Source organism: Conger conger, chromosome 1 (genome assembly GCF_963514075.1).
Source record: "Conger conger chromosome 1, fConCon1.1, whole genome shotgun sequence".
NCBI classification, from domain to species: Eukaryota; Metazoa; Chordata; class Actinopteri; order Anguilliformes; family Congridae; genus Conger; species Conger conger.
In genome coordinates this window covers 13,886,964-13,912,936 of record NC_083760.1, presented here as the reverse complement: position 1 = coordinate 13,912,936, position 25,973 = coordinate 13,886,964, and the positions used below count along the sequence as shown (strand labels likewise).

Genomic DNA, 25,973 nt, shown 5'->3' with positions numbered 1-25,973 from the left:
TGTTATATTACATTTATTAAGTTGCGTACGAGTTGTAATCTAAACGGCCTTTCGGTGAGTCATCTTGCGTCTCAAAACGGCCTTGATTTCTGAATCTATGCGAATGGTCATAAAGCCCCGCGTGACATTGTTTTAGACTGCCATTCTTTTTAGTTTTAACAGATCAGCATATTGGAGTTAGTCTAAATGTATATATATAATATTTAACAGTGGCCATTGTGACAGTGACAGTTGTAACCAACTGTTGGCCTACATGACAATTTAAACTTAAAAAAAAAAAAGCCATACAGTTCAGTAACGGTTTTGTGTTCCTTAATCACGAACACAAGTAAAAGACACGAACGGTTCATTTTCTTATTATAGCTTTAGTGGCTTTTTAATCCAATTACTGTAGCACGTGACAAATCGGGGCAGAGCTCCATATTTAGCAGGGGCGATCTCTACAACCCCGCCCCCCTCTTGTGTGATTTTGGTTTTACACAGGAAGGGCTCGCAGCGGCTGCCCCCTCTTCCCCTCGGCATGGAGCAGGGGCAGATTGACGGAGCAGCATGGGGCGCCAGCCGCTGTGCTAACTCACACTCCACCTGATGTTTTAACAAAGGGTTCCATCTCTGCCACCATCGCTCCTCTCGCACATCCAGCCAGCCCCAGCCGCGAAACCAACAAGGTATGAAACGCGGTTGGAGTGATTCAATGAACAGATGTACAAGAAATGGAATCATCACGTCTTCTACTGTATTTTTGTCAAAATTACACATCTACTAAGACCCCGAAAAAAGGCCTGAGCATATGGAGCAAACGGTTTTCAGAACTCAACTGGCAATCGTGGAGGAACACAGGTCCAGTTTGGCTATATTTAGGATTTTTTAAATGATAAAGATACGGGTTAATGTAATAGGACACATTACTGGCAATATACAATCAATAAATAATCACCACCAGTACGCCAACTCACCCCATAATCAATATATCGCGCGCCTCCCGATTCCACTTCTTGGAGGTCCATCACCCAACACCCCCAACCCCCCTCCCCCCTCCCCCCTCACGAATTTCCGTCCTGGCCTCCAGCATCCCTGCTGTACGTGTGGCTCATACTCCTTCTTTCCCCTGTCAAGATGATCCCACAGACAATCAGTTGTGAAGCGCGGGCTTGGTGGGTGCCATTCCGCTCCTCACAGCATCCTCTCGGCTGTCTCCTTCTGTGGCTGGGAAAACTTGCGGCGCGCTTCCGATGTTGGCACCGCAGCATGAGCGATCGTACCAACCGGCGCCTTCCTTCCCCCAGCCTCCCAGAATTATTTCCATATATTTATCAGGAAGCATATTAATGATTTTATCTCACAGTTCTGATCAGCATGAACCTCTGAGGGGAAAAATGCATCTTCTATTCTGTTGATTCGTGGAGACAAGTGCGAACAACCGTTGGCTTGAAACCGTTGGTGAAAACTCGAAATGGTTTATTCTCGTGTTTAAGAATAGGTTCAGAAATTAAATATATGAAGTTTCTATTAAATCTGTTTCGGCATTAAGCGTTAAAGCGTTACTGCGTAAAGGGGACATTTGTAGAGGACAGGACTATGCACATTTTCAACATGTTCATGGCAAAGCAACACCGGTAGTATAGTATCGAATCAACACCGTTAGCTGCAGAGTTATCGTATGTGAGTTTAATATTGTAGTAGAACATTCTCGATGAAGTTTATCAAAAGTATATGGAATAAATCATCAAACGTTTTAATAACAAACGATGCCATATCTACTAAAACTAAGTGTGCCATCAAAATGACAACTGAAGCACTAACTGCCCACATTTGCTAAAGAGGTTGTGAGCTGCACACTCATCACTTTGTATCAGTTACATTGCATTATATGAATGTTACATTATGCTACTGCAATCAAGACTGAAAAAAACAAAAACATACCCTAAACGTACAGCAAAATCCCCCAAAAACATTTCACAATACAAAAGGCTGCCTGTATTTTAAAAATAGGCCTAAGTTGCCGTTAAAATTTGACGATTCATATTGCTTTAAATAAAAAAAGATTATATTGTTTCGGTAAACATGTTAAAATAGGTGTCTTTGACAAGCCTCTCAAAAACGAGAAGCCGCCAGCGATTCTTTTTGATGAGAAAACATTTTTTTCGACTTCGAGCGCGAATATTGGCAGAAAAGAAAAATGTATTGTGTCTTCACTGAAAGAGGGTACATAATGATATTCACAAGGAGACCCCCTGCAGAGATGGAAGGCAAACTGTTCCTAAGCAACAAAACACATTTTCTTTATAAAATACGGGTGAGGTTTTGGGAAATTTCCCCATTTAAAATCCCCAGTTCATATTCCGGGCGTGGATTGTATATGAAGCAGAACTGCATATTTAAAGTAGCCTAAACCAGTAAGACTATCTGTCCCCTAAACATGGCAGACATTACATTGTTGTACATAGGCCTCATGTAGGCTAATAGCCTACAATTCTTGGAACATTCATGGAACAGCTTCCAGTCGCTGCAACTCAATTACGATACGCATGCACTTACGGCGTGTAGTCTATTTAAGAACGCAGTTAACTGTAAACTAAGCTACTGTAAATAAAATACTGTATCTTTGATAACCCTGAACCTGAACTGTAAACAATAATTTAAGGGGTGATTTTAGGCTGCCATCTAGTGTTACCATTTAATGGTTTGATTTTATATGGATCGCAGACAAATATACCGCAGATAAGGAATGCCTTATGTAAAATAATCCATCCAATCACTGTGCTTGTTCATATTATAAAGATTACAATCAATTGTGAGTTTGTATACACAAACTGCTCAACCCTGAAACCCAATTATTTCTAAGGCATTTATCAAAATGCAAGCGGATTTCTGAGTTCAATACAATCTTCGGTAATTTAATAGTAAATCAATTCGATATGCATATGTGTTTGTATCATAAACAAATAGTGCAACATAATTGATACTTCCTTACAAGTACATTTGTTTCCCATTATGTTTTTAGTTATTGGAAAATAAACCGAAAAGGAACAACACAAATACACCGCAGATGAATACATTTACTTGTGAAAAATAAGATTATTAGTAAAATCAAGATACTTTAACAAATTATTAAATACTAGAACTATGCATCATAGCGCAACACGGGTTTTAAGAAGTACCGAAATCCACCTTCAGCAATAGTCTTAAATATTTCTGTGAATCCAAATGCAATTAAAACTATGAATGCATTGGCCTAATCATTGTAGCTTCATGTTTTAATGTTTTTAATTCAAAGAAGAACCAATCAGAAATATAACAAGTAAATATTGTTTAATGTATTTTCTAGAGTAACGTTTTATCAGAAAGTTTGCGTACACCGAAACCATAACACCCAACCATCTTTCCCTGATGAGGAGGGATTCCCTTGCCATCACTCTGATACAAGTCAATCTTGGTCTCCTCTGTGCTCAATACCATTTTCCAGAACTCTGTAAGCTCTTTTAAGTACTTTTTTGAAAACTAACCATTGCATCCTGTTTTTGAGGCCAACTAGTTGCATCTTGCCGTGTAGCCTCTGTCGTTCTGTTTGTGAAATAGTCAGCCGACAGGAGTCACAAACACACCCACACCTGTTAGTTTTTCTAGTTAGATTTCTTCAGTCATCAACTGTAGAGATCTTCCTTGGCCTACCAGGTCTTCCCGAATACGGAGCTCACCAGTTCTCAATCTTCTTAATGAGGTTCAACATTTTTGATTTTGGTAAGGCTAAGGTTTGACCTATGCTTCGGACTTCATTTTATTTCTCAGCATCATAATGGAAACTGTGGTCCTCAGGTTGCCAAATGCTAATAACAGACTCCAAAGGCAATCAAAAGCCTAGAATTAGAATAAGGAACCAATTGAATACACCTGAATAATCAGAAACCCCTGTGAAGCCATGTCCAATACTACATGGTGAAACCAAAATCTATAAAAATACCATTTCATAAAAGCGGGGAATCTACACTTTACCCACGTGTTTTGATTACAAATCTAAAATTGTGGAGTACATACTGTGTACACGCCTTATAGCAGCATATATAAAAAATATGCATTTGTCCCAAGACATATAGACCTCACAGTATACAGTGTGTGTGTTTGTGTGAGCGTGCTGGCATGTAAACATGTGCCTACCCTAATGTAGAGAGCTCATGTTTTATAAATGAACAAAATTTTGTCTTGAACATAGAAACTATGGATGTAAAGCGAACTCCTCATAATTTAACTCCTTACACCTTGCCTGTTTGAGTATTTGCAAAGAGAGAGTGGGTACTGTTTTCATTCAGTATAAGTAAATAGATAATTACTATCTTAAATTTAACTTAAATTGCTATAGCATCACTACTATGCTAAACCAAAGAAATGACTAAAATAACAACGTTCAAAGAAAATGTATTTATTTTGTACAACACAAAGTACAAAGCAAATTATTCCAAAGGTTGTTATACAGATCTGTTTCTTTGACTCAAACACTGTTCGTAAATCAGTCTTCAGTTATGTTTGGGAATAATCTGGACCTACTTGTGGTTGGATTACTTTCCTCCATCAAAAAAAAAAATGCTACATTAAACAAAAGAAATATCTGAAGATGTTTTTGGTCAAGTTATTTACTCAAACCTGAGCTATTTCAATTAGTGAGACTATTTCTATTACTTCAACAAATCTACCCCGTAAACAGCCCAAAGGCACAAACAGCTGACAGTGCGTACCTTGTAAATATCACAATCCATCTTAAATCACAACTTTTCTTAAAGAATTAGTGGTCTTCACCAGGTGCAGCTGCTGCGTGAAACTCAATTCAAATTTTGACAGTTGATGCCATAAACCCACACCAAGTCATAAGTCTGCATCAAAATAAAGCACGCTACCACAAAACATAATATCCACCATTAACGTCTGCTCTAGACTTTTAGACTTCTCCTGGTTCAATATAAACAATGAAATAAAAATCACAAACACATATCTATAGCAGTCACATTACACAGTGTGAAAGTATGACATCATATGTATTATTATTTCCTGTAAAACTACCTGTCTTGGGATAATGCCACTGAAGAAGTCAGAAGAGCTGCGCCTCCATCTAGTGGTCGAATCTGGAATTACAATACATTCCCTCGTAGATTCGCTCACTGTTTCTTCTGCAGCAGTCGATCGCTGCTGCTGCTCCCTTCTGACCCGAAACAGTCTATGCTTAGCGGGACTCCAGAGGCTTTGTTTTTCTACCGGCTAAGCCTCAGCTTGATCGAGTTCTTCACGACTGGAATGGGGTTTGGTGGGAGAAGGGGTACATCAGAAAGATCTGCGCTGAGCACTTTCTGAAAGAAGAAAAGATAAGATTCACATATTAAATATATATATATATAAAAAATGGATGTGCTTATACATTATATACACTTAGTGAGCACTTTATTAGGTATTTTAGACACCTTTTAGACTGAAGTCTTCTGCTGCTGTAGCCTATCCATTTAGAGGTTTGATGCATTGTGTGTTCAGAGATGCTCTTCTGCATACCACTGTTGTGTAATGCGTGGTTATTTGCATTACTGTCACCTTCCTGTCAGCTTTGACTAGTCTGGCCGTTCTCTTCCGACCCCTCTCATTAATATCACGTTTCTTCCCGCAGAACTGCCACTCAACAATTCAATTTCAATGAATAACTAATGACACTTGCATTACGGTACCTACATTCAGAATTTCCACAATTAGCTGAAAGTTATAATATGTACATTAATGGTAACGCATAAAGTATTTGTAAACTGCGGTAAGTCCTGAGTTCTGCTGAATATTCCTACCTGTGTGACTGGAACGGATGAGGTTACTTTCTCCTCTGGTTCCTGCAGAGTAAAGAAATTACAATTCCGTAACAAAATCAGGATAAAGCAACTGCCCAAAATCCTGACAAATGTGGTGACAAACTGTCACCAAAACTTATCTTATTCTGCAGGGACAGTTCATCTCTCCCAGAACGTGCACGCTGACGACGAGCGGAATGATGCATAAATATATATATATTTTTACATCAAACTGATCTCAGCAGTTGATCTGAATTAAACTGAACATTCATTTGTGAGTGACGGACTGTTGCTTAAGCACTACATCAGCCCGACTGTCACAGAGGTGTCTGAACACAGGCGATACATTGATCTTAGCTGATGAGTGTCAGACCTGGGGGAAATGGAACAAATCTTGTTCACCTACAGCACTGCCTTCATGTCCTGTGTACACGGGGCGATGGGGTATGTTCTACCAAAACTCTGCAGTACGTAGAGCTTCACTGGGAGTGTGTCATTGTTTTTAATGTGAATAATTTAATTCTGTAATTGTATAATATTTTGGATCGACTGAGCTGCCCTCTTGGTTAGTTCTCCCTCGTAAAAGAGAGCGCATATTTCCATGGTACTCCTGGTTAGATATGAAAGGACAGTATTTTGAATCAGTTTGAGACAGTCAGTTACACATTTCCATCCCTGCTAGCTGTCACAGTTACACACAGCAGCAGAAACGGGGCAGTCTGAAGCCAGCAGAGGTGACAGCCTCTCAGGCGGATGGGGACCGCAGCACACTACAGGACACGCTGAGGGCTGTGTTTACACTGCAGGTGAGAAGCCAGGTCACAGCCACAGACGCTGGTCCCTGACCGCACAGCCCCGCTGGGGCCCTGAGCTCACCGACGCTCCCTGACCCTGCACAATGAGGGTCCAGTACAGGCTCAATGTGGGTTTACACTGCTGATGAAGAGCCAGGTCACAGACGCTGGTCCCTGACCGCACAGACGCTGGTCCCTGACAGCACAGACGCTGGTCCCTGACCGCACAGCCCCGCTGGGGCCCTGAGCTCACCGACGCTCCCTGACCCTGCACAATGAGGGTCTGGCACGCGGCGTGAACTCAATGCGGGTTTACACTGCCGACGCTTCTGTGACTGTGACCTGCCGTTTGTGATGTAGCAGAAAAGCCATGACAACAAACGCCACCACAGGCGAGGTGTCGCGATTCGCTGTCGCTCGGAGACGGGCTGTCAGGCTTTGTCAGCAGAGACTCAGTGCTAGATGATGATGTTCTTACAGTATTCACCCCAGTCTTTAAAATACGCCAAAAGCACCAATTAACTATTCTGCTATTAAGAAGGGCACATTGAATTGCTCTGACCAACTTTGCCTTCTTGGATATTCAAGTTAGAACCCTATAGGGCAATAATTGGTCACTTAAAGTACAACTGGTCAGAACATATTAATCTAGACAGCAAAAATAAAAACATAAGTATGCACAGCCATCTTGAATACAGTAAATAAAGTGCCTCCATACCTTCCCTTCCCCCTCTTGAGATTGACTCATGTCTTCACCACTCTGCTGTAAAGACATATTAAAAATACATTTGACATTTAAACTCATTTTACAATTATTTACTATAACATTTGTTCATAAAAAAAAAAGCAGGTAGCTACCTCAGTGAACTACTACAAAAATTGAGACCTGATTCTGATGTGAATCCAGCGTAAAGAACACTGAAGTGAAAGGGTGTTTACCGTCGGCTCTACAGACGACGCTGCCTCAGAGTCCAGAGCAGGGCTGTCCGCATCTGCAGCCGGGTCCTGGGCGAGACGGGAAACAGAACCTCTCAATGACTGGAGGATTATAATAAATAGACCAAACCATTCACACATTTCTCAACTTTGGGGAACATCACAAATCACTTGGGGGTGGGGGGGTATGCAACCGAGTAAACATACAGTGTGAATATAACAAGATGCTGCATGTCTGAATTCAGAAAAGAAATGTCAGGGTGCTTGCGAAAGCGCCCGCAAAGAGGATGTCAACTTTTACAGTTAGTGGCCTCAACAAATAACAGGCATGTCATATTCATGCATTTACACAATACAACACTGACAAGCACTACTGCATCGCATTCAATAACCGAGAGGTGTAATTTGCTCTTTTGTCATTCTCGACAAAAGATGTGTATGAAGTTTAAGATGTACATTATGTGTAATGTGGTTAATCTAAAGACAGAGTGATACACGGCATGAAGTATAAGATGTACATTATGTGTAATGTGGTTAATGTAAAGACAGAGTGATACACTGCATGAAGTATAAGATGTACGTTATGTGTAATGTGGTTAATGTAAAGACAGAGTGATACACTGTATGAAGTATAAGATGTATGTTATGTGTAATGTGGTTAATCTAAAGACAGAGTGATACACTGTGTGAAGTATAAGATGTATGTTATGTGTAATGTGGTTAATGTAAAGACAGAGTGATACACTGTATGAAGTATAAGATGTACGTTATGTGTAATGTGGTTAATCTAAAGACAGAGTGATACACTGTATGAAGTATAAGATGTATGTTATGTGTAATGTGGTTAATGTAAAGACAGAGCGTTAGACTCCAGGCCACCTCCTCCAGCCTGGGTCTCTTGCCCCTGTCCTCCAGCGGAGGGGAGCCGCTCCTCTTCAGTGCTGGTTTGGGTGTGGGTGGAGGGGTGCGGTTCGTGGCCCGTGTGGAGGCCGCAGTGTGGGGGGGCGTGGGCTGGGTGGCGGCAGAGCTGGGCTTCTGTCCGTTCGACACGCCTGTGAGGAAACAGCGTTCAGTAATCACAAACGCCCAACGCGCTCTGAACAGAGGTTAAAACACAAACACACAAACCTCCAGAGGAGTCTGCAGCATCAGCCTTGGCCTGGGAGTCCGACGGGCTGGTCAGTGAAGGAACAGGCCTGCACCGTCACCAGGGAGGGGAAGAGAGAGACAAAACATTGCTCAAAGCACATGTGGCTACAGACAACCAATCAACAGTGGAAAGGCATCACGGAAGAGACCAATTCTGGTTGTAAACAACAGAAATTTTATTTTGCATTCTTAGCCATCATCTATCACACTAAAATACAGAAAAAAGAAATAAAGAAATATAATTTCAGGCTTTCAGCATCTTTTAAGTCTAACCAAAAATGGAAAAAAAAACTTTTTGTTCCTTCTACTGGGTGCATATTAGAAAGAAGTAACACACAGAAACAGGCAGTGGAAATGGCATTAGAGAAGAGTGACTGGGTGAAGCAGCAGACTCACCCAGGCAGGTTGGAGGCGTGGTTGAGTGGGCAGCTCTTCAGGACAGCGGTGGGCGAGGGAATGGACATGCTGTTGTCGCTGTCCAAAGACAGGTCCAGATTGGTCTCGTTCAGCAGACGAACCCCCTCTGTCGAGTGCTGTCACACAGGGAGAGGTCAGAGGCACTGAGAACGAACTCATTCACTGAGAACGCACTCATTCACTGAGAACGCACTCATTCACTGAGAATTCACTCATTCACTGAGAACAAACTCATTCACTGAGAATTCTCTCATTCACTGAGAACACACTCATTCACTGAGAATTCACTCATTCACTGAGAACAAACTCATTCACTGAGAACACACTCATTTACTGAGAATTCACGCATTCACTGAGAATTCACTAATTTACTGAGAATTCACTCATTTACTGAGAATTCACTGTGTGACTGTTTCAATCACCAGTCACGGACATTTGATTAAGAAATTAAGGATTTATTTATTTAAACATATGTATGCAATAGCAACAAATATGATGTTATTTAATATGATAATATTGATATGCTTTCAGACTCTTAGTCAGTATTAGAGTGGACCAGTTGAAAAGCATACCAGGATGCCAGATAGGATAACGTTAATGGAAATTTAAGTTGGTAAAATGATGAATTGGGCATGGATGTATAATAGATCTCACCTTCCTTCGTTTCTGTATGACCAGGTTCGGCAGGAGCTGGTGGAGTTGCTTCCTCTTCACGTGCATGGCTGTGATCTTCATGTCTGCTTCAAACATCTTACTGCTTATTGCTTGTCTGTACACTAAAGCAAAAACATAAATAAATAAACACTCAACTATAGAACATAGACTTGTCCCTAAGTATCATGAATCTACTTACGCTAAACACGCTATACCTATTCTTGGCATGGATAATGCTTATGGCCATACCATGTAATTAGTTCAAATTAAAACTATCCATCCACAGTATTGTGCAACATTTCATTCCCAAAATATAGCACAGAATCTATGCTGCTGTCCCAAAACTGAGATAAAGCACATTAAAAAAAACTTGAATATGGATACAAGTTAACATAAGTGACAACCTCATGACAAAAAAACCCTTTCACTAAATCTCAAAAAATAATCTATTTGTCTATAAAAGTGAAGTTTCATTATTTTGTTTCCAAAGTTAAATTCGATTAATTACATTTTTTGATATGAACGTGTCTTTGAATCCTGGTCTTGGCCTGGATTTCCCCTTTCTAATAGAGCTCAGTTAATTAGGTTAGATTGAGATTTTAATTAAACGCTGATCTGTACTTCACAGCTGTTCTCTGAGAATGAGTGCTGTTCGAGGTGTGTTTTCCTAATAAAAAAAAGCAACAATTAAAGGCTGTTCTACTTATCTTTGATGAAATGAAAAAACAACCATAATTAATGAATCAATCACTTGACACGCTCATCAAATGGAAAGTTTGATGAAAAGTCGACAGACCTCCCAGGCAGAGCTCATTAAATATGATCAAAAACAGGCTTACCGGTGTCGGTGAAAGACTGGATGTCGTATGTCAGATCCACATTGAGATTTTCAGAGCCCTCTACTTTCTTGAACACAATCCCAATGACCCACATTGTGTTGAATTCTTGTCTGATCAAACAGAAGAATAAAATACAGGGATATATGATATGATACAGGGGCACAAGCAACCCGCACAGTCATGGTGTAAACCTGAATATAAAGTTACCTTTCAGAAGCAAAACAAGTCAGCGCGAACAAAACTGTACTACTTCTCCAGTAGTGCAGTGCAGATAGACGATACGTATAAAGCTATCGTTATTATTTTATTATTATAGATGCTATGCATGAGGGAGCAGTACTGTATAACTGTCGGCCATTGTTGAACTCACTTCTCAACGTCTTCTTTCGGACCAGGGAATGACTGTGGGTTCACATGTGCAAGTGTGATGAACTCATTCTTCTCCAGATTCCCAACCAGAATGCGAATTTTGGACTCCACCAGGCCAACCCTGCAACCAAAATAGCGTTTGAGCATTTACAAAGGTCCATTGTTACACCTCAAGGCCAGCATTAGTTGGAAAATTACGAGTGTAAAATCATCATATAATACATCTAAAACAAGAAATGCTCACTAAGGTTGCAAAATGCCTGAGACAAAACAAACGTGAGTCACAAAATAATATATATATTTTTTTCCATCTGATCTTTTGTGCCCCTGTCTCTCTGAAGTAATTCAGTGATAGTTAAAATAAAGTTAAAATGTGTCACACTGGAGTTATACTCACCACTCCAGGTGCTGTTTCTCTGTCGGAGCACTCGCTAGCAACACAATATAATGCCTTGGAATATAAAAACAGAACAATGCCATTATACGCTTAATAAAACAGTGCCGTAGAACAAAGGCAAGTGCAGCTGTTCACCTTCACACTCATCAATAGAGGTACAATTAGAAGGCCAGGCAATGCAGAACAAGAAAAGAGAAACACAAGGTCACGCCAGTCCCCTATCAAGAGGCCACACATTCCCAATGAATTCAACTGCAAAACCACTACAGCCCAGTCTATCAGCCTGAGTAAAGTCCACAGAAGAATGGATGGACATACTTGCTGAAACACTGAGTACAGAACTTCTTTAATCTCGGGAGAATTGACAAAACAACGGATTCACAAACCGATTGCGTACGGGTAGCACTAGTAATGCTAGGCTGGTTTGCACTGCACTCAAGAATAACAGACATGACTCTCGAGAGTGCACACACGGCCATTCAAATGAGATAAAATATCCAACTCTGGGGAAACTGATAACTCACTTGTCAGGTTCTTTTAAGCTGAATAGAGCGTATCTACTCCAAAAAGCTGAATCGAAACTGAAGTTTCTCCACAATACTATGTAAAGATCGAGCATACAGCTTCCTGGTAAAAGGTTTAGCCCCCACAGGCAGAACACAATTGAGGGTACCTTTTTACTAAGCAAGCAGCAGGATAACCATTTCAAATTCCAAGTAACTGACATGTTCTGCGATAAGGGAGGGGGGGGTTCTAAATGCCAAACACTGCGTCCACACCAGTGCAAAATATCACTGACCTGTAACTTGGAGGTCCCTGGTAAATCCAGAGACACGTTTGGATGGGGGAAGGGGGGGGAACACAAAAGCTTGGAAAATAAACTGACCACAATTCACTCACAGAAGGGTATCAGGTAATGGTATTTTTATTTATTTGGTAGATTGTCCTAGTTTTAAGGCTATGGGGTGCATAAAATAAAAAATAAAAATCTTCCATTACATTTTACACAGTAAAATATAGCACATATTAAGGAATGTGAATGCGCCATATTAGACTTACAGAATTACCCCCAGACTAAACTCCAATGAGTGGTTTGACTTAATTGGTTTGACATCTGCTCCAGGGAACTTCCAGGTGACTTTTTACATTTTTTTAAAAGCATCCAAACGTGCTTTTGATTTGCAGTTTTGGTGATAAACATACAGCCTAATGAGAATAACTTTGGGCCTTAGTGGAAAATGAAAAGGTCAGAGACAAGAATACATATATTTTTTATTCAAAACATGTAGTACATGACTTCACAAACCAATGCAAACCTTATGGTTCTTACTGAAAATAACCCTGAACTATAGCTGTATTTAAAAGAATCCTGATGTCCGAGTCCAATAATATCACTTTTTAATTAAAATTACATAATCTTCAGGCACATCCTGGATCATTCTGATCTATATGGTTTTTGTGCGGCTAGAAGTATGCTCTTGACAAAGTATCAATAGAAAACTAGTAAAAGGGCTGTGCACTGTAATGTGGAGCACACAAAGCCGTTTATGGCCTTCCTGCAATAAAAATGATCGCACTCTGCCACCAAATGTTGTTTATTCTACAAATAAATGCAACAATTTACATATGCATGGGAGAGACTTACACAAAAACTCCAATAATAGTATATGTTCATGCAAACTAAGCAGTCATAAAATAAACTGAAATGTTTGTTGAAGATCAATCTTCTGTGGAATAGTTATATCTGAGGACCTTTTAATCCTTTTTTCGAAGAGCTGGGGTCTTCAAAAAGCCATTCTTCCATTTCTATGGTAAAGAACTGAAAGAGAACTGGGCCTGACAGTGACTATACAATGGTTTTCACATTATCACTGCTGTTCATTTTCCAGGGCAGAGCTCAATATAGTATGCACTATTTCAAAAGGCTGTTTTACCATTTTTACATTCAGTTCATGGAAACTCGAGCTCCTACTTATCTCCCTTAAGAAAAAAGGGCTAACAACACAATTAAGGCAGTTTTAGTAATGCAATGTCAGAGCCAAGCTCTGACTGTGTAATTGCTACACGGTTTTATGTAAAATCTAGTCATACAATTCTGAATTCAGTTTTCTTCAGATCTGGTTGTCTATCAATAAATAGACTTTTCAACTGGATATACAGAACTGTATACTATAAATATAAATATAATACTGGATCTTTGGCGACAATTTTCTTTCTCGGACAGGGTTTAAGGTGTCGACTCATGACACATTCTACACTATCTGTGTAGTGCAGCAGGGATCTAAACAAGGCCAATTTTTACCATCATAACTATAATATCTCCTATTGTTTGCAGGCAGATTTTAGAGCATGGTTTTGTCTTATGACCCCAAGATGGGTTATACGTGTTAAAGACTAGTTTAGCATACCTTTGTACATTATATGAAGCATTGAGGTTTCTCTAAATATATTACACACCAGGGGTGCTGGATCATAAGCAAGACTATGCTCTACTGCACTTCACTAGGGGTAAAACAACTTGTAACTTGAGAAGTATACTGAGCTGGTACAAAATGCTGTTGCTAAACATTTAGGTTTCATTTATTGTGTTTAAGGCATTAGATATCATCAAGTCCCGGAATATAGCTACCAACAAGTTTTGTGCAGTGGCCTTTTTGGACCAATAAATGAGGTTCTAGCGCATAAGACAGCTAACCCCAACTTTCTCTTACCCAAATGAATAGGGGACTGTGGGAGAACTTCAGCCTTTGATTTATATTCCATCCATCCATCCATTATCTTAACCCGCTTATCCTGAACAGGGTCGCAGGGGGGCTGGAGCCTATCCCAGCATACATTGGGCGAAAGGCAGGAATACACCCTGGACAGGTCGCCAGTCCATCGCAGGGCCTTTGATTTATATTATCTGAATTTACTCATATTCCGTTAGATTAAGTGGTTGCTTTAAACGGTTACATTTTGTATGCAACAGCCTCCTTTTTATTACTCTCCTCAATGTTTAAAGGTAAAAACTTCACCATTAGTATTATTATTGTTATTATTATTGGCATTACATTACCATTATTCCTCTAAGTAATATGAAGTAGGTAGGCTGTCGAGGCTTCAGAAGACATCTACTGCGTAGACAATATGAATTCAATAATAATAATAATAATAATAATGTTGACTGTAGAAGCAATCATACTTTAGTAACGAGATAACACTGGAAGTCAGTTCCACAGTGTTATCTGGAACTGAAGTGCTTCAATTGAACAATTTGCCAGGATAGAGGGGTTTTGAGACTAGTAATTCTCAGAGATCTCAGAAAAATGATGGATTCACTGAAAATATTGGCCAAATAAAGACCTATGAAAGGCCTGTTCTCACTGTTAGCATTATATTATTATTTTCCAAATGGGCTAGAGTCAATTATCACAAAGAGACCAGCTTGCCGTTCTGTGTTTCTCAACTTCCCGATTAACAGAGTAAACCAAACGTGATTAAATTCTGCAGTAAGGGGTATAAACACTGGCCTAACTGAACTTAGACACACAAACTTCTATGAGAGGGCAAAGCACCGCTCATTAGCCTCAACAAAGCTCATTTTCATGGGGGACTACAAAGAGTATAACAAGCATATCATTAAAAATTTCCACTCATGCATTTCATAATGGGCTAAATGTCAGGCTGAGATTTAAAGTTACATCTAGTGCCAAAGAATCACTGTAACTTCTTTAATTACCCAGTAGTAGCTTTATTTAAGTTATAACCATAGACAGTATTTTTAGTAAGTGGTCTGCACTGGTATCATTAGTCTAATATTGAGGAAAAACGGGGAAGAAAAAAAGAAAGCTATTAAAAACAGACTAACAAGAAATACATAGTACAATTTGTGTACTAAAGCATTTTATTTGAAATTCATACAATGTAATAATGCACAATAATAAAAAAATAAACATTTTAATAAGGCAACTATTCTACCTACCTGCGTTAAATGAAATAAGCAATGGGGATGCAAAATACTGTTTGTGGACTGTGGTCCAAATAGACAATAACTACCAGTTAAACTGACACTTCTGTAGTGGAGAAAAACATTCTTAAGAATATGATCATTATGTACCCAGTGTCTGAAAAGCATCCTCAATGTCAGTGATAAAGGATGGTATAAGGCAATAAATTGTTTGGAGTCTTATCTGTATATGTAGGTCTTTATTTCAAATCAACACTGACTGGATCACAAATCATACAAAAATCATGTATGCTAAGAAAATGCTTTGTTTTAAAAATGAATCTTTATTTAAAGAAATATGCCTCACCACGTGTGTCCAACAAGATAAACAGTTTAATACATACTTGTATTTCTGAAAGAAGTTTGGTGCTTCAAATAGTTTGGACCACTCTGCTTTATTCTGCAAAATTTCATCTGTGATGGCAAGACCTGTAAATACAAAAGACACATCTAAATAGACAATACAAACAGTATTTCCTGAAATTAACAATGTCAGTGGTCGTGCTAGCCCATGGAATACTGCATCTTTAGAATTTCAACATCTGCATTTTACAGCAATTCACTTGCATTCCGATAAAAAAAATAACTACGTTTGCCATAAAAAGAACACAATACATGTACGCCATTCAGAATTTTAGAATGACACTTGTAACAGATGTGGAAATGGAGGAATAGCAGGATGAAATTAGTTACAAATACTGTTTGGGGTGTTCTGATCAAAGCAAATGTTTGCCAAACAGGCTAATAATATTAAAAAATTCCTAGGAGCGATTTCTGTTTTAATGTACTAGTGCTGAACAAGCTAGCAAGAGTGTGACATCTCTTTTACATTTAAAGTGCTTTCTCTTTGAATTTCACAGTGCTATTAATGACTGTGTAAACATTGTGATTAATAAACAAAACAAATGCCAGCCACCGGAAGATGATTGGCTCATAGAAATAGGAGTATGCAGTTCAAGCCTGGGTCAGCACCCACTGTAATCCCCCCAAAAAAAAGAATGTGACCACTGCATCTAGTTCATTCAAGGTGCCTGTAGGTACTTCCATTCACATATTCGGCATATGTGTATAATTGCATGTATATTAAATCCATAAGGCGCTGAAAACGTCATTGCTTGTTAAAACAAGGGACCAAACTGACCCTGTTTAAACTCATCGATCATGACAGCACGGGTGGACACAGACACATTGTAGGTGGAGTTCTGCTGGGGGTAGGCTGGTGTGATGATTGGCATCAGGTGGTACCTGTCACTGGGGGTGACCTGGAACAACAGTTTACACATTGTTGCTGTCCTGCAACCACATTCTCACTGCAGTGCTCATCTCTCTTAAAATCTCTAAAACCATGGCAATACTGACGGCAATACATTAACGATAATGATCAACATCTACATGTTCTTATGCTATTACAAATGAAAGAAGCACCCTAGAGCAGGTGCTCAGTGGACTGAATAGACAAAGGACATATTACCCTAGGGTCCCACACAGGGAGGTTGAGGTTGCAGTCCTCGGGTTGCTTCAGAAGGACTGGGTTTGGCCATTCCCTAAGTGAGAAAGAAGCACGGAAAATAACCTCATTCAAAATTATATGAACAGCGTTAGCTAGTCAACAGGTTTGCTAATACAGGAAATTTAGCCAGATGTCATACCTGAAAAAGTATTTTTTGTAAAACCATTTTTTTAAAATGTATTTACGATGTTTGTGCAGTCATTCATTCACTGCTATTCAGAGGCAAGGATGCGACTGAACAAAAAGGCCTAGGTGTTACAAGTTAGCTATAGTACACTACAAACTATGCCACAGGTTCCAAGCAGAACATATTACCACCTGTTCATGATTATCTTCATGCCTTCATTCACTATTATTCATACCTCCAAATTTAGAAAATCCAGTGTCAAACCATTCTATTACCCAGTAACATCTTTCTCAAGACCACAACTAATAATGGCAAAGGGTTTTTGTGTTGCGCTTTCTGGAGAGTTTTGTTTCAGAGCTCACCACTTTGAGAAGACCAGGAAGAACTTGTGCACTAGTGTGGATGCCACGGCATTGGGGTACAGCTGGCAGGTTCTGGCAACTAGCATGGCCCACGACACCCCACCCAGAAAGCCCAGGATGTTGGAGTAGATGTTGTGACCTAAAGGAATCAGTCAAAAATACCTTGATACATGGTATGATATAAACACATCCGTTTCAAGGCCCTAGTGTTGGCATTTCAGGCTGCTAAGGGGACTGCCCCACCTTACATACAATCCCTGATCACTCCCTACTCCCCAGCTAGACCACTCTGGTCTGCCAGCTCTGGTCGCCTTATGGTTCCCTCTCTACGTGCACCTGGCGGTCGAGCTGCACGTTCACGCCTGTTTTCCGTTCTGGTTCCTCAGTGGTGGAAGGACTTATCATGACAACTATGTTTAGAACAGCATTTCATGTGTATTTTGCTAGTTTCTGGATGTGATGCTTTGACTTATGGTAGAACCTATGCACTTGTAAGTCGCTTTGGATCAAAAGCGTCTGCCAAATGACTAAAATGTAAATAAATGAAGTTTTTATAAAGTTGCCATATTTTGCATTATTTACTGAAAAGAGCATAGAACAGCTACAACTGATCTACAAAGACAACTGAAACATTGACTACAGTAATCTACTGCAAAATGGTGTGCGTTTGTGTCTGTGTTTGCGTGTGCACACACCATGAGTGCGAGAGAATACATTCATGCTTTAAGCTGCCTTTGATATCTAAGATTCTTTTCAAGAAGAAAATAAACTCAACTTAATAATTTAATAATTATTAATAATAAAGAAGTAAATGAAAAGTGAAAATGCAAGTGATATGAAAAGGCTGCGCCACTTCAGAAAGGCAAAAAAAACTGGCATGAGGCCAAACTTACGCTTAGCCCACAGCTTGATGGCCCTCAGGGTCAGTCTGAAGTTCTCAATGTTTGGCACCAAGTGCAAGATTTCATCAGTGACTCTGCAACCTGTGAATGAGGGGGGATAAAACTGATCATCTACACAATCGCATCCAGAGACAAGTTAACATTTCATTACAATCAGAGAGACTAAGTACTTTTATCATCTCAAAGCACCCAGCTGCCCTGCTCCTTAACCAAAATTTTAATCTTGACTGTGAAAATGACCTATGAATTTCTGACCCAACAAATGTGTCCAATTATTTTTTATTAAAGCAAAGAGACATTGTTAATCACATGGCAATTGTATTGATAATGGCAAGATGTTTGTACTGTATACCTAAAACCAACATGCTCCAGACCCATTAAAAAGGCACTAATACATTTACTGTTGCTCAATCTTTTCCAAATGTCAAAGTTGATCTTCAATAAGAAAACACTCATTGATTATAATTGCCAGTTAATTGCCAGATAGCTTTTTAAAAAAACTGTAAAATATGCAACTTAAAATACAGGGCAACATATTAGGCAGTCTGTAATGTCACGATTAGTGATTCCAGATCAAAATATGAAATTAAAACACTGCTGTTCCAAAATAAAAATTTACCATTAAGGCTTCTAATACATCGGATGTCCAAATTCTTCAGCAAACTATCATCACGTAAATCCAGATCTTCAGGAATCGTTTGCAGGGCTAACCGGGCAAACAATATGTCAATCTATAAAAACAAAAACAGCTTTAAGAACCATTAAGAAATGAGGTTTATACTTAAACATTGATTGGTCAGAACATGCTAAGTAACACCTTATGTTATTGAATGTGGTTTGTAAAGACCTGACCACATTAAGGCAAATAGATGACTAGGGCTAATCCATTGGCCAAAGACACAACTAGCCCCCACAGTCCCATAAACAAGATATTTTTTTCATGGATTATTTAATGGTTGAACAATTCTGCTGGTAATAAAGCCATCCACATTTCTTAAAAATAACCCCACCACAGTGCATGAGACACTCAAAACTGGCATCAGAAATACAGTATGCAGTCTACATAAATATAAAAGCTAGACGCCTGTCTGAATCAAGGAAAATACCTCAATGCCATCAAAGGATAATTTTATTACTGGAACAAACGCCTCCTCCACAGCCTGAAAGGGAAAGAGAAGTCATGAGTCACATCAACATTTTCCCAGATGAAAGCCAGCCACAGAGTGGACCATAAGATTAGTAATACCAACACATCTTGATATTTTGATAATGTTCACATGTTCATGCTGGTGAAATCTAACCATTAGAGTCACAAAAACAGTCATATTTACACAGAGGGAGAATGGAATTATAGAGGCAGTACTTATGCATGATGACTGTGTAAATATGCCAATGCTGCCTGAATTTACACTGGGCCTGAACCACCCACAACCAAGAGATGTACTGAGCCACTGCAGATGCCACACATTTTCTCACACACGGGTACATTTCCACAGGAAACTATGGAGTCTAAAGGCTTTAAACATTAAAATTACATAACACTCAAATTGCAGTCAAATAAATAATTGCCATTCAGGTTTTTGATAATTATGTTGAATTATTAAGTATTGTAAATGATTTTTATTTTTGGATAGCTGACCCATTTCACAAGAACCAGCACCTGGAACTTATGAACAGCTACATTCACAAGTCTGAAAAAAGACTTGTTCTCATGTCTCGCCCTACCCAGCAAATTACTAAGTGGAAAAGCAGTTCTTCATCCCCGTGGTGACACTGCTGACATTTCAGCACTTAGTTTACATTGATCTCTGCTAAATCGTGTTTGCCTGACATAAAGCCTGACATAAAATGCGCTCGTCAGGCCAAGCCCATGAAACGCATCGCTTCCGAGCTTTTGACCTGTGCAGATGATATCAGAGAGTACATTACATGAAAAACAACCGTGGATATGTGCATGAGAAATTCATGGCAGTAGCTCATTATTTATGTTAATAGGGTTTGTGTAATGTTATGTAATAAAACGGCATACATTATAATTTATTCAGATGTAATTATTTCATTGCCTCTGGCAATTTAATGCTTTCTTCGCAATATAACTATTTCTTTTTATTACTATATTGATTAGCTTGCTAGAGGTTCCTGGGGGTTACAAAATTATTTTTATACAGATACACTGCAGTAAAAGGCTTAAGTGAAATCAATTAATTTCACATTAAATAACATCACATTGAGTATGCATAATTAATTAATGAAACTGCTGAAAAGCTTTCCTACCCTCAGGTCTTTGACCTCTTCTTGTTCTTTCAGCTTCTCATAAAAAGAAGAGAAGAAATCGGCTCGTTCAACATGGCGTGGGGCAACACAGAGGGCATCAATATCAGCACCTTCAAAAGCATGACAACCAAAGTCACCATTACCACAGTACAAAGATCAATGCATTTCTGCTTAAATGCACTGTATGTCAACATTTCCAATAGCACATTCCTTTTAGACAAGCCACTCCACATCTTTTGCAAGAGAAAGCAGATTAGGGTCGATTCATTCCACGGTTGTTTGGCTTTGGAAACACAATGTCTCACTGACCAAGCACTTTCATTTAAACTGTGATGGCTCTTTGTCCCGCTTATGCCAACCGGGCCTTTTTAAACATACAAAAGGCACCTTGAAGAAATATACAACATATAAACGCACGCAGCATTTTACATTATCACACTATTACCTTTAGTATGAACTCCTAGTCTGTAGGAGCCAAATGTGAATATCTTTCCTCCAACATTTTCAATTATAGACATAGGCAAGTTCTGCAAGGGAAGCAAGAGCACAAAACAGATACATTCACAAATGTGGCCTTTCATTCAAATGCATAGCAAAATAAGGTGATAGACATGATCAGAAACCAGTCACTGACATCACTGTAAAATACTTTTAAAGAGGCATCCAATACATCCAAACAGAACCTTTCCAATATTCCAAACCTTCAAGAAAATAAAATTCATATTATACCTTTGTTTCACTGATGTCCCTGATCCATTCTTTAACCAGCATGTTTAATTTGCCTAAAACCAAAATTCTACAGAAAAAAGAAACATGTTAATTTCACTCTTCTAACAGAACAACTGACGATGCCCATATATATTTCAATAACAGACTAGGTTTAAAATGCAATTATCACAATACTTACCTGCCAGTTATCTGACTGGAGCCTGAAATTCTCTAACTTCAAGGAATTAATTTTCTGGCATGTCAGACCCATTTGATAGCCAGACATGATAGATTTATTACTAACTACTTCAATTGTATGGCAAAACAAATTATGTACAATTACTAAGAAAATATAAGGAACAGAGAATAGATTACTTGCATCTGAAGTGTTTATGAGGACATTCAATCGATGGTAGTAGTTACACGGTTATACTGTGGCTATACAGTTAGAGGACACGCTTTGGAGTCAAATCTAATTGCTTTAACATTTTGAAAAGGGGGTGCACAGCATTACCTGCGCTGCAATTCAAGCTCTTCCTCAAACACGCCATAAGGCTTCAGTGCCTCCGTCAGCTTCCGTGTGAGAGCCAGGTCCACCTCTTTGGGCAGGGCAAGGCTGATTGGAGACGTGATGCCGTAATGCTTTGGCGACTGTTGAGACGTTTGCACTTGATTTGCAATAGGACTGTACAAAAAGTAAACAAACAGCAATGAAAAAACATTACATTTTCCAATGTGTGTACCAGCCACTTGGCCCTGGCCCATGCTACTTAGTAAGCAAGCGAGCTAGTTAATACTGTAACCAGAAACATTTTCATGATGAATAAACAAGTCAGCTATAACAATAATTAGCCGCCTAGCTATCACGTCAATATTGAACTTCCTTAACTGACAAATGAACAGAGAGCAATGACCCACATCCATACTGTAGAGGAAACACTTAACCCAGAGTTAAGCCTGCCCATCTGTTAGGCTTGCATGGTGCTTGTGCAAGCCTGACTGATGAACTCTTGGGATTGCAGAGTGCACATTTCGAATGAGATTGTGACCTACTCTGCACCCTCCAACTGACTCAAATTGACAGAGTTACAGTGCAACAGAAAAATAGCACCAAAACACAACCTGGATATACCAAACTGAAAGAAGAAAAAAAAGTATGCCACCCAGAGAGAATGTATGTTATCGGCCTGATCAATTCAAAGCTTTCCTTATACTGGACAATAACATCTAAATCTTTACATACACAGTGGAGTCTGAACAATACCAGGATATTGCTACACATAAGGGATTAATGGGAAGGCACGGAAATTAGAAACGGGACTCTTTTTGGATTAGGAGGTAAATCCATTTAGGCATACCAAACCAAATAAAGTGTACTGAAATGTTTTGAAGTGCAAGAAACTGTCCAGAATCATTTTAATTAGGGCATACAATGTCAGGGATTTCCGTGCGGCTGCCTCTATCAAATTTTGGCCGGCCTCCACAAAATGCTGATGGTATTCAAAAATATTATACACGAAAGTGTGGATTTCTATCATTTGCAACTGTGGCAGCTGTTACTCCAATATCGCAATCAGCAGAAAGGTCCGGGAAAGGCACAACCGAAAAACAGCAGAGCTACAGCAGCTGTATTCCCAGAGTGCATGATCAAACATTACTCTGAGTTTTTAAGCTTAAACTCTTTTAAATGCTTTGGAGTGTTTGGAGGCTAGCCAGCTTATAACCATTGTCACAAACAACCACATCAGCTGTGTTTGTGGCTACATGTTAACATATTTGCTTTCATGGTGCGTATGTCTGAATGTCAACAGGAAATGTCCAGAGTAAAAAATTGTTAAACGACCAGTTATAGCCCCAGAGTTTCGCTAGCCCTGTGTTGGTAGTCTCCCAGCCTCACGCAACTCTTACTACAAAACTTTGAAGCTGTTTTTCTCCAAAACATGGTTTGGTGGCACTGCAACGGGATACTTCCATGATATCTGGAGTAGAGAGATAACTTTGGTATCGTTAAAAAGCCTACATCATCCTCTTTTGAGTAGTTTCAAAAACTGAAAATATTTCTGGGGTCAATGCGACTGACTTCGAGCACATCCCATAGAAACTTAGGGTAAATTGCAGAAACCCGGTGCAAACATTATTTGAAGGCTGTAGAGATTATTTTTATTATTATTATTATTATTATTATCATTATTATTATTAGAAAGTAATAGACCAGACCTAACATGCCACATCAAACTCGGTTGTTGAACATTTATTGACAGAGTATTGTTGCTGCAGCAGCAGTATAGTGTGATGATGCACTGGGGTCTCGTACTTGGAATTAAGTGTTTAACCGCTTTTGGTTACGCCCCTGAAATGCAGAAATTTTGAAGGGAGTATGACCAGAAAGGAAAACAGTTTGCTAGTTTCGGGTGTGGCTACAAGTTTTGCATTTGGGACGTTCTCTCACAAATGGAGGGCAATATGAGTTATAACAAAGCAGCAGCCAATGACTTAATTTCACAGCTACCGTGACACTTAAAACCATCGCTTTGTCCGCATCAAGAACGCTCGGGCCCCGGTTCAATAAACTTGCAGAACCGTTTGCAATGCTTTGCTCATCAACAAGAGTAATCAGAAACAGAATTCATCATCATTCCAACAATTACATAAATGTATACATTGGGTGACAAGTCATAAAGCATTCACGGTCTCATTTTTTCAAACCACAGAAATGAATGACGACTCAGAAATTTTAAAGATTTAATTACATCATATAATGGGGCTTTTGCAGTTTAGAGAAGGTGGGACAGAAATGTTCGGTGCCGTCGACCGTGAATAGAATACTTCCATTTGTATCGTTGATAAAAATACATTATGGGTTTAACTTAAGTGTTTTGGCTTGTGCTATCTAACGTTACATCATACTAACCTCATACGCCCATCAATAAAGTGTAACAAGTAAACAAAAAAAGTGGACAAACCTAACGTACGTTTTCTGTGATAAATCTATTGTTGAGTTCACGTGCACCCACTGCGGTCTACATTCCTGTCCTCCCTAATATGCTCGTACCACCAAACTCCCGCAACACTAGCTAGAGTGCACAGATAATGGTGGGAAACTTGATTTTCATTATATGGGGACGTAGCTAAGTAAAAGCAAACCCACTGTCGACTGGCTTATCGTTAGCGAACAAGTTAGCTCGCGAAACTTTCAAAACGACAATCGGCTATGCTGCTAGCCAGCTGAGGTTAGCGACCTAGCACTACGAAATAAACAATGTAGCTAGCTAGCTCGTTTATTTGTAATTATAGTTAGCTATCTAGGTTAACCGTTCAATTAGCGAACAAACATGGGCTGGTTTTCCGTATCCATTTCCATTTTGGCTTGCCAACACTAAAAATGTAGCTTAGCTACAAACGTATGTTACATGCTTTACCAGTTCGCCGCCAGTTTATCTACTTAGATAGCTAGTTAGATTAACGAAGAAACTGCAATGTTACCTTGCTCACAACGTTCCTGTAGCTAGCGAAGGAACAAGTTGCCATCTTGAGCTAACGTTAGCTAGCTATTCCGTAGTTGAACTGCAGATAGCTAGCTATAATGGCAGCAACTTAATCTAGAGCTAGCAGGATAGCTAATTTAGCTAAATGTCGCCTCGAAAAGATGGGAGTATCATTAGCTAAATGATTGAGGAATTAGTGCATTAACAACTAGCCAGCTATTGTGCGCAGGTAATATTTTATTAAACGTACAGCCAATTCGTTAAAGCGTTTGCGAAATCGGTCAAATCTTTGCCAGAAGTTTCACTCCAGTTAGCAGTAGGCCCAAATCCAATAGCTAGCTAACGTTAGCTAAATAACTGTCTGGTTACAACTAGGCATTAGACAACGCTGGACGCATACTTACAAAGGCATGGTATTAACTTGTGTGCACGGTTAAAACATAAAATGCGTTTTCATGGGACTTTCATCTTCACTGAATGTTTTGTTGTATCCCTCAATCTTCTGTTTTGAACATTGGTAATTCCCCGTTTCTGTTCAACATGGCGCAACAGTGCTGCCACAGCAACCTTGAAGAATGACGTTGCATAAGCGCGCGCCGTCGACTGTGCGTAGGGAAGATACCACAAGCGCAGCACGCTGAATTCTTTACTGCTGTGTGCACAAAGCATTGACGCTCCCCACGCGGACTGACACCAATGCAGTTGCGAAAACAAAGCACAACTTTTCAGATGGTTGGTTGGTATTTTAAAGGTGGTTCATCATCGTTACGTTTATTAATATGAGTAGATTTTACACAACGTCTTTTGCGGAGTAGACCTCGGTCGAAAATGGTTGTAGCCTGTTTGAAAATTTATTTGTGAACCATCCTTTTCTCAATAGTTTCAAGTATTGAAAGATACACTTAGTGGGCACTTTATTAGGTATTTATTAGACCTGTTTTTTAGACTTATTTTTATACTTCTGCTGCTGTAGCCTATCCATATAAGAGGTTTTACGCGTTGTGTGTCTAGAGATGCTCTTCTGCATACCACTGTTGTGTGGTTATTTGCATTACTGTCACCTTCCTTTCAGTTTTGACAGCCCTTCTTCATTGACCTCTCTCATTAACAAGGTGTTTTCACCTTGTTAATGCTCACTGGATGTTTCTTGTTTTTCACACCATTCTGTACAAACTCTAGAGATTGTTGTGCATCATAATCCCAGGAGATCAGCAGTTTCTGAGAAATTCTGGCACTAGCAATCATTCCA

General features: G+C 39.4%; 2 protein-coding genes across 2 annotated transcripts in view; one reads left to right on the top strand and one right to left on the bottom strand.

Annotated features, from left to right (window-relative positions):
- The window catches only part of si:dkey-288a3.2 (protein phosphatase 1 regulatory subunit 37), a 46,596-nt gene extending 46,007 nt beyond the window's left edge, over nucleotides 1-589 (top strand). The window contains exon 12 of the mRNA XM_061262579.1: nucleotides 484-589. Coding sequence (XP_061118563.1) covers nucleotides 484-589 — 106 coding nt within the window. The remainder of the gene's footprint in view (nucleotides 1-483) is intronic.
- A 3,812-nt stretch (nucleotides 590-4,401) lies between these two features.
- On the bottom strand, nucleotides 4,402-25,386 carry papola (poly(A) polymerase alpha). The gene is made up of 23 exons (XM_061233673.1): nucleotides 25,129-25,386; nucleotides 21,754-21,924; nucleotides 21,261-21,327; nucleotides 20,977-21,058; nucleotides 20,532-20,641; nucleotides 19,364-19,417; nucleotides 18,877-18,988; nucleotides 18,249-18,338; nucleotides 17,356-17,494; nucleotides 16,828-16,900; nucleotides 16,498-16,618; nucleotides 15,701-15,785; nucleotides 11,369-11,422; nucleotides 10,973-11,092; nucleotides 10,603-10,712; nucleotides 9,764-9,885; nucleotides 9,089-9,225; nucleotides 8,672-8,739; nucleotides 8,423-8,595; nucleotides 7,547-7,612; nucleotides 7,326-7,370; nucleotides 5,814-5,855; nucleotides 4,402-5,336 (listed from the first exon to the last, which is right to left on the bottom strand). The coding sequence occupies exons 1-23, from the start codon at nucleotides 25,134-25,136 to the stop codon at nucleotides 5,241-5,243; spliced, it is 2,145 nt and encodes a 714-aa protein (XP_061089657.1). The 5' UTR covers nucleotides 25,137-25,386; the 3' UTR covers nucleotides 4,402-5,240.
- Between the last annotated feature and the right edge of the window lie 587 nt (nucleotides 25,387-25,973).

Excerpts from the sequence above, each read along its gene's own strand:
- papola (XM_061233673.1), bottom strand. Across the intron at positions 18,989-19,363 it reads TATCCTTTGATGGCATTGAG|ATTGACATATTGTTTGCCCG; the intron begins GTATTTTCCTTG and ends TTGTTTTTATAG. Across the intron at positions 10,713-10,972 it reads CCGAAAGAAGACGTTGAGAA|ACAAGAATTCAACACAATGT; the intron begins GTGAGTTCAACA and ends CTGTTTGATCAG.